The sequence below is a fragment of the Oratosquilla oratoria genome, chromosome 5 (assembly GCF_046742065.1).
Source record: "Oratosquilla oratoria isolate Oo_2021 chromosome 5, ASM4674206v1, whole genome shotgun sequence".
Taxonomy (NCBI): Eukaryota; Metazoa; Arthropoda; class Malacostraca; order Stomatopoda; family Squillidae; genus Oratosquilla; species Oratosquilla oratoria.
Window position 1 is genome coordinate 37,092,545 of NC_134781.1, and position 13,034 is coordinate 37,105,578.

Sequence of the window (13,034 nt, forward strand, 5' to 3'; positions counted from 1 at the left end):
TACGGGATACATCACACGTCTGGCAGCATTAGCTGCCTGACGTGCGATGTTGCGTCATAATAATCGCATTATAAAAAATAAAGTCAGTGCTCAATCATTCGTTCTCTTTCACACGTGTATTTAGATAACCATAGAAAACTGATGAAGCCAGTTTAGAGAGAATGAAAATTACGTAGGTACGACTACAATAAATATAATCAAGATGGCGACGTCAGCAACATCGAGTACCCACTTGCTTCTCATGCCGCCTATGTAGGCGTCACCGTATGGAAGTGGTTAAGCTTTTACTTGAGAGTGACTGATGTGCTGCAAGAGGGACAGGGGTGGGTGGACTGTGTGTACCTGAACCTAGAGAATGGTGGGTACAGCAATAGAACCTCAAGGACACTATACAAAACCTTCAAGGAGTGCCAATACAGAATACACAATCACTCAGCTACAACTACAAACTGAATATAATGAAGACACTGGAGTTGGCATCTTCATATACCAACTCACTTCTCAGGATGCCGACATCTGCATCTTCGTATGCTAAAGGTTAAGAAAAAATATATGTAAAAAAAATAATAATAAAAAATAAGAAGACAAAGAAAGAAAAAAACACTTGAGAGAATACAAGAGTCAGCAACCAAGATTATTCCTGGTCTTGGCCTATATGAAGAAAGATTGAAGAAGCTGGGACTTCCTACTTTGGAAAAGCAAAGATAGGCAACATGACGATATCTAAACTGGAAATAGGTGTAGTGGAAATGGACAGAAAATAATTTCTGGGGTGAAAATAGAGATCAACAAAAGGTTATAGTAAAAAACTGGGGAAAAATTTGAAAGATGCCAGGAAGTATAGCTTTCCGTACTGAAGGTCCAAACAAGATCTCAAACATCCACCTCAAACACATTGGCCAAAATGCCATAATAACTTAACTGATATTTTAACTAATCCTGGCTAAAAAACATCCCCAAACATCTGGAAAAGAGTTCATACGAGTATAATACCAATCCTGAAAACAGACCAGAGAGACAGGATGGCAGATGTAAAAGATGGGAATTTGACAGAGAGACAGAAAAAAAGGAAGGAAATGAAGACAATGAGGAGTGAGTTCAGTAGAAAAGGAATACCAGATGCTGAGAGATGTATAGGCTGTGGTAAGGGAAAGGGGAGTCAGGACTAGAGGAATAGGTATGTTTCATGGAAGGAGTGACAAAGTAAAAATTGTATGTGGGACAAAGAGGATGGAAGGAAATAGCAGGAAGGGTAGTAAATGGTGGGATGAAGAGGTAAAGGCAGTGGGAGAAGAAACAAGTACATTTGGAACATAAAAGGGGTAGGAGTTTTACAGAGAATTTTGAAAAAAAAAAAAAAAAGGAAGTGAAGAGAGTGAGGGGTAAGTCAGGTAGAGAAAAAGAAGTATGCACATGATCAGATGTTAATGGAAGTGAAGACAGCAAGGGGAAAATGGATAAAGAATTTCAGAGAATTGTTGAATATGGAGGTTAGGTAGAGAGGGATTGTGGCAGTGGGAGGTGCTAGAAAATGACTATGTTGGGAGAGGGAAATAACAGGGCTCTTGGGATAGATGAAGTACAAAGGGCATTGAAAGTGACGAAATATGGTAAAGCACCTGAGCTGTATAAGTGTTATGTGGAGTGTCTGAAAGAGGGAAGAACAGCTGTGGTGGATTAGCTAGGGAGGTTATTTAATGTGTATTTACCTAGTTGTATTTTACGGGATGAGAGCTATGCTTGTAGTGACCAGTTTTCGTACCTCTCCACATCCAGTTTATTCTTAAAATCGTGTATAGTTTTGGCACCCACTGTTTCTCCACTTAGTTTGTTCCAGATATCAATCACTCTATGTGTGATGCTATTCTTTTTCCGGTCTCTTCTGTAACTGTCCTTCTTTAGCTTCTTTTCATGTCCTCTTGTTTCTCTTCTGTCCCACTTTAATAAGTCATCTCTATCGAGCATTTCCATCCCTTTCATAATTCTGTAAGTGACCAACAAATCACCTCTTTCTCTTCTCCGTTCCAGTGTTGATAGATGTAATTTCCCCAATCTTTGTTCGTATGTCAAATTTGAGAGTGTAGGTGCCATTTTTGTCACTGCTCTTTGGATTCTTTCTAATTTTCTTATGTTCTTTTTTGTGCTAGGTGTCCACAGCATATTCTAGTTTAGGTCTTATCAGTGTAACCACTATTTTTTTAACCATCTCCTCATCCATGTAGTCGAAGGCCACTTTCATTGATCTTAATAAGTTTAAAGTCTCTCCAAATAATTTATTGACGTTTATCAGGTGTCAAGTCACTTGAGATGATTACTCCCAGGTCCCTTTCTGAATTGACTTTTTTGACTTCCTTGTTTCTAATTATATATCCGATACTCTATTTTTGCTTTTTCCAAATTCCATTATGCTACATTTCTTAACCACTTCCATACGGTGATGCCTGCGTAGGCAGCGTGAGGAGCAAGTGGGTACTCGATGATGCCGACGCCGGCATCTTGATTATATTTATTGTAGTCGTACCTACATAACATCCATTCTCTCTAAACTGGCTTCATCATATTTTCTATGGTTATCAAAATACACAGGTGAAAGAGAACGAACGATTGAGCACTGACTTTATTTTTTATAATGCGATTATTATGACGTAACATCGCACGTCGGGCAGCTAATGCTGCCAGACGTGCGATGTGCCCCGGAGTGAAGAGGTTAATGTTGAAGTTCATCTCACATCTCTGACTCCATTTCCATATTTTGTCTAGGTCTTCTTGTAGCAATCTGCAATCTTCTTCTGTTCTTACTCTCTTGAGTAATTTGGCATCGTCAGCAAAGAAGTTCATGTAACAATTTACTCCCTAATCTATATTATTTATATATATGGCAAACATTAAAGGAGCCAATACAGAGCCTTGCGGGATGCCACTCTTCACATCTTCCCAGTTCAAACTTTTGTCTCGAAGTACCACTCTCATTTTTCTCCCAATTAAGAAATCCTTCATCCATTCCAGCAGCTTACCTTGTATTCCTCCTATTTTTTCAATTTTTCTTATTAATTTTTTGTGGTACTTTGTCAAATGGCTTCTGTAAGTCCAAGAAGGCACAATCTGCCCAGCTATCTCTTTCTTGTATTATCTCAATTAATCTTGAGTAAAAGCAAATTAGGTTTGTGGTACACGATCTTCCACATCTAAAGCCAAATTGTTTAGGGTTTACTATTCTATTTTCTTCCGAGTATTTGGTCCATTTGTTTCTGATGACTTTTTCGCATATTTTTGCTACTGTGCTTGTAAGGGATACTGGTCTGAAGTTTGTAGGATATTCCCTATTTCCTCCTTTATATATTGGTACTATGTTTGCATCTTTCCAATCTTGTGGTACATTTCCTCTTTGAGTGAGAAGTCTATTATCTTGTATAATTTGTTTGTCAGTTCGTCCATACACTCTTTCAGTATCCAATTTGCAATTCCATCCAGTCCATGTGATTTTCTGACATCTAGGTTTTTTATTTGGTCTCTTATTTCTTTTTGTTACCTTTATTTCTTTCATTTTGGGTGATCTTTCTTGTTGTCCATCTTCCCAAAATTGTGAGCTCTCAATTGTAAAAACAGACCTGAAATGTCTGATCATAACTTCTGCCATTTCTGTGTCATCTATATAGTTTTTATCTCCACGCAATTTCACTATTTTATGTTTATCCTTTAGTTTTTCATTTATATATCTGTAAAAGAGTTTAGTTTGATCCTTACATTTGTCTATAATATCTTTTTCATAATTTCTTTTTTCTTTCCTGCGTATATTCACATATTCATTCCTAAGTTTTATATATGTTTGCCATTTGGATATTTTTTGTCTTTTTTCCATTTTTCCAGGCTTTGTCTCTTCTGTCTTTAGCCTCACTACACCTTTTTTTATACCAACACTTAAAATAAATCTCTTTCTGTTTCTCTTTTGGTACATATTTGTCAATTCCTTCCTTGTACTTTTCTTTGAACATGTTCCATTTGTCTTCCATCTTTGTTTCCTCTTTAGAGGATTTATCCCAGTTTGTGTTTTGGAAATTTTTTCTTAGTTTTACAAAATCCATTTTGTTGTACATTAATCTTCCTGCAGGAGTTGTACCAGATAACTGGAGGAGTGCTTGTATAGGTCTGGTTTATAGAGTAAAAGTGGACAAATTTGAAAATAGTAGTTTTAGAGGGCTCATTATGTTTAGTGTAGTTAAAGGCATATGGGAGGGTGTTAATTGAGAGGATTAAGATATGAAGAGAGATACTTATTGGGGAGGACCAGTGTGAGTTTAGGAAAGGTAGAATAAATTTTTGTAGTAAGGCAGATAGACAAGAAGTTTTTGGCAAAAGGTAACTTTTTTTTTTTTTTTCCCTCTCTTTATGGATCTTGAGAATGATTAGGATACAGTTGACAGGAACCCATTGTGGGAGGTGATGCAGATATATGGGATAGAGGGAAATCTGTCAAGGGCAGTCAAAAGATTTTACCTAAGTTGTAGAACTTGAGTTAGGTCTGGGAAATGTATGAATGAGTGGTTTGAGATGCTCCAGGGTTGTGTTATGTCACTATGGTTGTTTAATGTGTATATGAGATTCTACATGATTTGCAGATCCATACTTTCCTCAATTCCCCCACAACCTCTCTGCCCATTGGACATACAGTCAGCGCTTTTCATACAAGTAATTTGTTGACTTTGAGCCTTGACTGAATGCATGATGGCTTCCAAGGATAAGGCTGTGACATATATTTGGTAATCATACAATACAGTACATACTATAAAGATTATTATATACTTTTTATTATATATCATGTATGTTTTTCTTGCACCATGAAATACTGTAAAATGCCTTATATCATCCCATAATATGAGGGTGTAGGGTTATAAGGTAACCAGAGAATGTAAGGGTGTACAGTTGTAATACCCTACCCATGAACTTGGCTAATGGATTGTCTCTGCACATATGCGAGAAACAGAGAATGAGTCGCAAGTGGTGAGTGAAAATGTGCCAATTTCAAGGATAACCTTAGTGAGTTTTGGTGTACTATGGCCAAGGGCACATATTTTTACACCCCCTTCCCAGTAAGTGGTATTTTAGCAAAGGTTCCCCTAATTAGTCCAACTTGGGGAGGATTTACTGCATATAAAAATAGGATGAAAAACAGTAAATAGGTGGGAAATGAGTCTAAACCATACCAGAAAATGTACACTCATGAATAAGGTCATCAAGGAAAGAATGCACACATGGGATTGAGGAGTCTGTGGGAGGGATAAACTGAATCAAATAACTTCATAATTCACATATACTACAGAATTGTATCAAATCATTATTATCTTTTGAAAGTGAGCTAGTTTATTACAATCCTAAGGTCAGGTGTACACAACTCTATTAAATACCTTTAATGTAATCATCATCTGAATGGCGTTGGTCAGGTCTGGAGCCATGGGCAGACCCAAGTAATGGCATACACGAAAGAAGAGTAGATAGGAGAAACTGACCACAAAACTAACAAAATGGCAGTGGCTGAAAAAAATAAGAAGAAACTAACATCAGTGCATCATTAAAAAAAATCAAACTTATCACAAGGAGTGTAAAGGAACCACCACATAAAATGTGTTTTTAACTTCTTCTTTTTTTCTGTATAGTAAAATGAAGAGTGGTGTCCAATGACAATGCAAACAATCAGAAAATCAACTTACATACAATGCAGAATCACAGCACACATACACCATTTTGGCCTTGCTGACAAAAGGAAAACATTCAAATTAATGTGAAATTCCTGGTATCTAATACTCGACAAGAAAAAAAAGTCAATATTTTTTATGACATCATATACTAAATAAATGCTTATCCACATAAAGGGTTCTCCATAATATACTAAAATGAACATATTCAAAATCTCATGATTTTTCCTTTAACTTCAGCACCTTTTCTCTACCATCTTTTTCAACCCTCTTCTCTTCCCCCACTAAGTAATTTTCCCTTCAGTCTATACTTGTAATGACATTTTTTCCCTCTTTTCATCCTTTTACACTACACACAATCTCCTTACACCACCTTTGTAGTCTTCCCTCTCCTTCCAACCACCTTTGAATCATACATCCTTGTCAATCTTGCATCATTCTCTCCACATGTTCAAAAAATCTTGACAGCATTCTATTCCTTTTATGGGACTGACAAGATGTACCTGCATCTGGTGGTTCTATGAGAGACATCAGAAAGAATTATCCCCCTGCTGCTTATCTTCAAAACCTCTCAACATTTCTATCTGGAGATGCAGCCTCAAAGAACTGACACAAGTCTCTAGACCAGACCCAAGATCCCCATCAACTTCAACTAATTTTCTACCACTTTTTGACACAGGAAGAGCTGAAATCTCATGACTACTTCTACATATATACATATACCAATGGCTTTTCCCCCCTTACAAGGGAGGTATCCAAAGTCAAAGGCATAAAACCATTCCCACCTATTTCATCCCCACATACTCCCTCCCTTTTATCTTGGCTCCTCCCGGTTGACAGGTCATCCCCGCATCTCGCCCAATGCCCAGAAGGGTCAGAAGCAATGTAGCAAGACACAGCACATCCACAGCAAGGCCGCTTAATTTAATTAGTTACCCCCCCTCTCCATCCCTTCATGCAGAAAAGGAGAAGACAGGGAGAAATTCCTTTGGGCTGCATCAAAATATCATTTACACATAAGAACAAACTGGATGTGGAGAGATACGAAAACAGGTCACTAGGAGCATAGCTCACATCCCATAAAATACAACTAGGTAAATACAACCCACCTATGGGCCAGGCTAGATGCAACACAAAAAGAAGAAGAAGAAGAAGAAAAAAGTTAAGGCTGTGTACAGCTCAGATGAGTGAGGAGAGTTCAGGCAAGATTAAACTCTGTTAAAATTAATCACAATAATAAAATAGACACATACAACATAAATGGACATAGAATAAGAAAAGATAGCAATTTACATTAAGCATAGAAATATTACATATATATATGTTACATGAATGTACAAATACCAGGCATTTACCTAGTTGTATCTTACAGGAGGGGGAGCTAAGCTCGTGGTGTCCCATCTTTGTATCTCTCCATATCCAGTTTGCTCTTAAATTCTTGTATTGTTTTTGCACACACTGTTTTTTCATCTAATTTGTTCCATACATCCACCACTCTGTGGGGAAAGCTGTTCTTTTTCAGGTCTCTTCTATAATTGTCCTTTCTAAGCTTCTTCCCTTGTCCTCTTGTGGTTCTCTTATCCCAATTTCGTAAGTCTTCTCTATCAAGGACTTCCATGCCTTTCATAATTCTGTAGACGTCAACAAGTCACCTCTTTCTTTTCTCTGTTCTACAGTTGGCAACTCCAATTTTAACAATATTTCTTCATGTGACAGTTTTGTTAGTGTTGGAGCCATCTTTGTAGCTGTTCTCTGGATTCTCTCAATCTTCCTTATATTCTTTTTTGTACTGGGTGACTGTAGTGTCACTGCATACTCCAATTTAGGCCTTCATAATTCTGTAGATGGTCAACAAGTCACCTCTTTCTCTTCTCTGTTCCAGAGTCGTCAACTCCAATTCTAACAATCTATCTTCATATACAGGGTGCGGCAGGTATTTGAGAACGCATCTTCTAAGTGGTCTAGTAGTTTAGACACCATAGCTAACCATTCCTTTTCTTTTACAGCTGAAAATGGCACAATCAAATATTACCCAAGAAATGAAAAGGCATGCAGTTATCGTCTCTATAGCAGCTGGGCATACTAATTCTGAAATTGCTGCCTTCCTTAATGTTGCCCGGTCCTTCATTTATAAGGTCAGAAGGGAACTTGTGGATGCCAGAGGCAATGTGGCAAGTACATCGCAACGTAAACAACATTCCCGATGATCGGACAGCATCAGAACATCAGAATTCATAAATGCTATTCAATCGGCGATTGATGAAAGCCCTGGGAAGTCCATGAGGGCACTGGCTAAGGATTTTCAAGTTGATGAGGCCACCATTCGACGTGTTGTTCACGAAGATCTCCGGTATAAGTCGTATGTGATCCGAAGAGGACAGTTCATGTCACAGAAGACACGTGAGAACCGAGTCATCAGGGCCAGACGTCTTTTGAACAAGTTAAAACATCGTGAAGAACCAGGAATCCTTTGGTTCTTCTCTGATGAGAAGAACTTTGTTCAGGACCAGAGGGTGAATAGGAGGAACGATTGTTGGTTGTGTCAAACTGCAGGTGAAGTTCCAACGGTTATGCATACTAAATTTCCAGCATCAATGATGGTTCTGGGTGTCGTGAGCAGTGAAGGCGATGTGATGCCTCCCTTTTTTTTCCGCCAAGGACTTCGTGTCAATGCAGCTTCTTACACTGAAGTGTTGGAGACTGTTGTAAAGCCTTGGATGGATGGTGTAGCACGTGGCAGGCAGTACGTCTTCCAGCAAGACTCTGCTCCATCCCATACAGCTCACACAACCCAAGAATGGATGGCCACCAATTTTCATGACCACGTAACCCCCAACATGTGGCTCCCTAGCTCCCCTGATGTCAATCCTTTAGACTATTATGTTTGGGGCGTAGTTGAGAGGGAGTCTAATCGTAAACCTCACAACACTATAGCATCTCTCCAATAAGCCATTGTCGCTGCAATGGCTAACATCCCCAAGAGTCAACTCATTGGTGCTTGCCAACGATTTAGACGTCGCTTGGAAGATATCATTGACAAGGATGGAGATTTCATTGAGTGAAACAGTGCATTTGCTTTGTGTTAATGTATAGAATACAATAAATGCTCATTTAAATATATACTAAAACGTTAATAAACCTTATTACAAACAATCTCCTTTGTTCTCAAATACCTGCCGCACCCTGTAATATTTTTGTTAGTGTTGGGGCCATCTTCGAAGTTGCTCTCTGGATTCTCTATATCTTCCTTATATCCTTTTTTTTGAACTGCATAGTCCAATTTAGGCCTTATCAGTGTGACTAGTATTTTCTTTACCATTTCTTCATCCAAGTAGGTAAAAGCCACTTTTATTGATCTTAGTAAGTCACAGGTTTCACTGACAATTCTGTTTATATGTTTGTCAGGGGACACATCCTTTGTGATGATCACTCCCAGGTCTTTTTGAGATTCCTCTTTCTTTACTTCTTTTTCACCAATGTTATATCTTCCTGATGTCCTTTTTTTTTTTTTTTTTTTCCAAACTCCATTATGCTATATTTTTAAATCCTCAAGTCCACTTCCTACTTCTGACTCCATTCCCAAACCATATTCAAATCTCTCTGTAATGAGTCACAGTCCGTTTCAGTACTCACCTTCTTTAACAATTTTGCATCATCTGCAAAGAAGCTCATGTAACATTCCACTCCCTTATCCATGTCATTCACATAAATGGCAAACATTATTGGAACCAGCAATGATCCTTGTAGAACTCCACTAATTACCTCTTTCCAAGTAGAAGTCTTATCTCTAAGCACTACCCTCATTTTTCTTCTATGCAAAAAGTCCTCCATCCATTTCAATAGTTAACCTTGTATCCTTCCTATGGTTTCCAGTTTCCCTAATAGTTTTATGCGTGGGACTTTATCAAAAACTTTTTGTAGATTTACGAAAGCACAAATGGCCCATCTATCCCTTTCTTATATCTAGTAGTCTTCAGTAAAAACAGATCAAATCAATGGTGCATGATCTTCCCTGTCTAAATCCAAATTGTCTCAGATTCAGTATATTGTTATCCTCCAGATGTTTTATCCATCTACTTTTAATAACTTTTTCACAAATTTTACCTACTGTGCTTGTAAAGGAAACCGGTCTGTAATTTGTTGGGTCTTGCTTATTTTCTCCTTTATAAATTGGTAAGATATCAGCATTTTTCCAGTCTTCTGGTATTTTTCCTTCTATCAGAGAGCAACTTATTAGGTTGCATATTTTGTCTGCTAGTTCTTTACATTCTTTTAATATCTAATTTGCTTATTCCATCCATAGAATAGCTGGTTGTGCACTTGTATGCCGCACATAAGAACAGGTGGGCAAAATGAAGTCTTGATTATGGTGTAGGTGAGTCTTGATTCTGGTTGCTAGAAGTCGCACCAACGGAAAGTCATCTTCCACATTTCATGTCTCTGGGAACAAATGAGTTGTTTGAGAAGAGGCTGATAAATGATAACTTCTGGTAGGGGAATCTTCTGGTAGTTGAGAACATGTAGATCTGTTCATGTTTTGTAGTCAAGAAATAACAGATATTGTAGAGTTGCACTTAGTCCATCAGCAATCTGGAGATGTCAAAAACTATTCAGAAAAAATGAAGGCTTTGCACTTCGTGTGGAGATTGCCAAATTATGGGTTCAGTACTTGAGGTCCAAAGAACTTGTTGTAATCAACTAATGTAAAAAAATTCTGCATAGATTCAGATAACCTAAGGACATCTGCTTATTTTCTTGGTTCTCTCCCTGTAGTCCCTCTCAGTAATCTCTCTTGGGTCTCTCTACTGTGTGTCTTCTCGTAGTCTCTCTCTGCTTCACCTTTTATAGCCCAGGAATGGGTGCTTACATTTCTGGGGTGCAGAAATATATCTTAAGTAGGTAGTTTAAACACCTCCAACCAATGGGAATGAAGAATGAATAAGTTTTTGCACCAAATTATGTAACATTTTCCTGAGCTTGGCATCATAACAGAATGTATTGAAGTGCTCCCCAACAGACGGGTACCATATTATGAAATAAAATTTATGAAATACAAATTGTAACATACACAACTCATCATATTCACACAAGGTATGCCTTAAGAAAATACAAATAGGAGACTTTATTCATACAAAGGCATGACACAGCACAACCACAGGATTCTATTCATGCTAATGACATGACACTCCCTCACCCCCATCACCCATTCTCCTCCATGCATCACAGCATCATCTATACACAACTATTCTCCACTCACCCGTCTTCTATCTTTTCCTTTTCTTCCCAAACAGACATTCCCCTCTTTCCCAATTCCCCCTTTTACCCCATCCATCTCATCCTTGGTTGGCCCCTCATGTTCACTCCTTCCACACCTTTTACAAACTTTCTTCACTTGTTCTTTCCATGTGTCCAAACCATCCCAATACTCATTCATCAACCCTATCTCTCAGCTCCCTTTCCACCCCCCACTCTCCTCTTCACCTCGTTTCTCACTCTATCTAGTAGTGATGTACCGAAGCTTCGGTATCGGTATCGGTATCGGTAAATATCGGTTTATTTTCAAGCTATCGGTATCGGTATATATCGGTATCGGTAGAATAGAAGGTATCGGTATATCGGTATCGGTATTGAAAAATAAATACCGATACCGATACCGATACCTTGAGAGAAAATTTAAGTTAAATTACTTTCATTCATGAAACAAATAAATAATTATATAAATATATAAAGTAAAGGGTGTCTTTCACGCCATGTGGTTGTGGAATCATTTGCATCTTATGTAAGAAGAGAAGAGAGCTAGCTGATGGCTATTATCCTATTACCCTTTTCGATCTCATTCTTAATATTTATTTATTGTAATTATTTATTTATATTTAATATTTGAACTTGCATTTTTCAGATAGTCAATATTGTGATAAATTTATTAAATTACAATTAGAATTGCCAGAATTAGCAATAATGCCTAAGTCAAAGCAAAGTGTTATATGGAATCTAGTGACAGTATGCAAAGATGATTCTTCAAAAGTATCCTGTAATTTCTGTAATACAATATTAAGCAGAGGAGGAATAAACAGGCAAACCCAAACAACAACAAATATTAGAAAGCATCTTCAACATAAACATCCTGATGAGTTTGGAAATGCCGAATTGGAGCAGAAAAAAGCAGCTGAATCAAACCCAACACTTGCCTCATTCTTAAATGTTCCACCTACCAAAAAGCTAAAAATTTCAACTTCAACTTCTAGTCAAAGTCAAACAGGCTGTTCAAGTGCAAAACAGGTATCTCAACAGCCAACTCTTGAAGCTACTCTCCAGTACAAAAAGATTTGGGACATCAACAGTGCTCCAGCAAAAGAGGTACACAAATATATTGCTGAAATGATCACAATAGATTGTCAACCTATATCTATTCTGGAAGATCTGGGATTTGCTAGGCTCCTTAATCACTTAAAACCAAACTATAAGATCCCAAGCAGGAAATACATCTCTAACACAACTATCCCAGAGCTTTATGAAAAAGTGCACAATAAAGTACAAGGCATTGTGAGCAATGCGCAAAATATCGGTATCGGTATCGGTATCGGTAACCCATTAAATTCCTGTATCGGTATCAGTATCGGTATTGGTAAAATGCTAAAAAAAATATCGGTATCGGTAAAAATTTTGGTTCTGGCACATCACTACTATCTAGCCTAATAAACCTTACCATACTTATCAAACATTTATTCTCAAACACATTTAAACTCTTCCTCTCTTATGTTCCATAGTCCTGTCCCATACAGTGCTGTCAGCACATAAAAAAGTACCACACAAAAAATTAATAAGAAAAATTGAAATAAGAGGAGGAATACAAGGTAAGCTACTGGAATGGATGAGGGATTTCTTAATTGGGAGAAAAATGAGAGCGGTACTTAAGAGACAAAAATTTGAACTGGGAAGATGTGAAGAGTGGCATCCCGCAAGGCCCTGCATTGGCTCCTTTAATGTTTGCCATATATATATATGATATGGATGATGGAGTAAATTGTTACATGAACTTCGTTGCTGACGATGCCAAATTACTCAAGAGAGTAAGAACAGATGAAGATTGCAGACCTAGACAAAATATGGGACTGGAGTCAGAGATGCGAGATGAACTTCAACATTATGAAATGTAGTACAATGGAATTTGGAAAAAGCAAAAATAGAATATCGGGTCAATATAAAATTGGAAACAAGGAAGTCAAAAAAGTCGATTCAGAAAGGGACCTGGGAGTGATCATCTCAAGTGACTTGACACCTGATAAACATGTCAATAAATTATTTGGAGAGAGAGACTTTTAACTTATTAAGATCAATGAAAGT

General features: G+C 37.7%; 1 protein-coding gene across 6 annotated transcripts in view; it reads right to left on the reverse strand.

The window, feature by feature from the left end:
* frj (membrane bound O-acyltransferase domain containing farjavit) overlaps positions 1-13,034 on the reverse strand; it is a 183,554-nt gene that overhangs the window by 149,048 nt on the left and 21,472 nt on the right. For 4 of the 6 annotated variants that reach the window (XM_076185167.1, XM_076185166.1, XM_076185169.1 and 1 more), the window contains one exon: positions 5,403-5,529. The exons of 1 other annotated variant lie outside the window; for it this stretch is intronic. In XM_076185167.1, coding sequence (XP_076041282.1) covers positions 5,403-5,529 — 127 coding nt within the window. Of the gene's footprint in view, positions 1-5,402; positions 5,530-5,705; positions 5,749-13,034 lie in introns of all 6 variants that reach the window. One more of the 6 variants, XM_076185168.1, reaches the window with a different exon arrangement.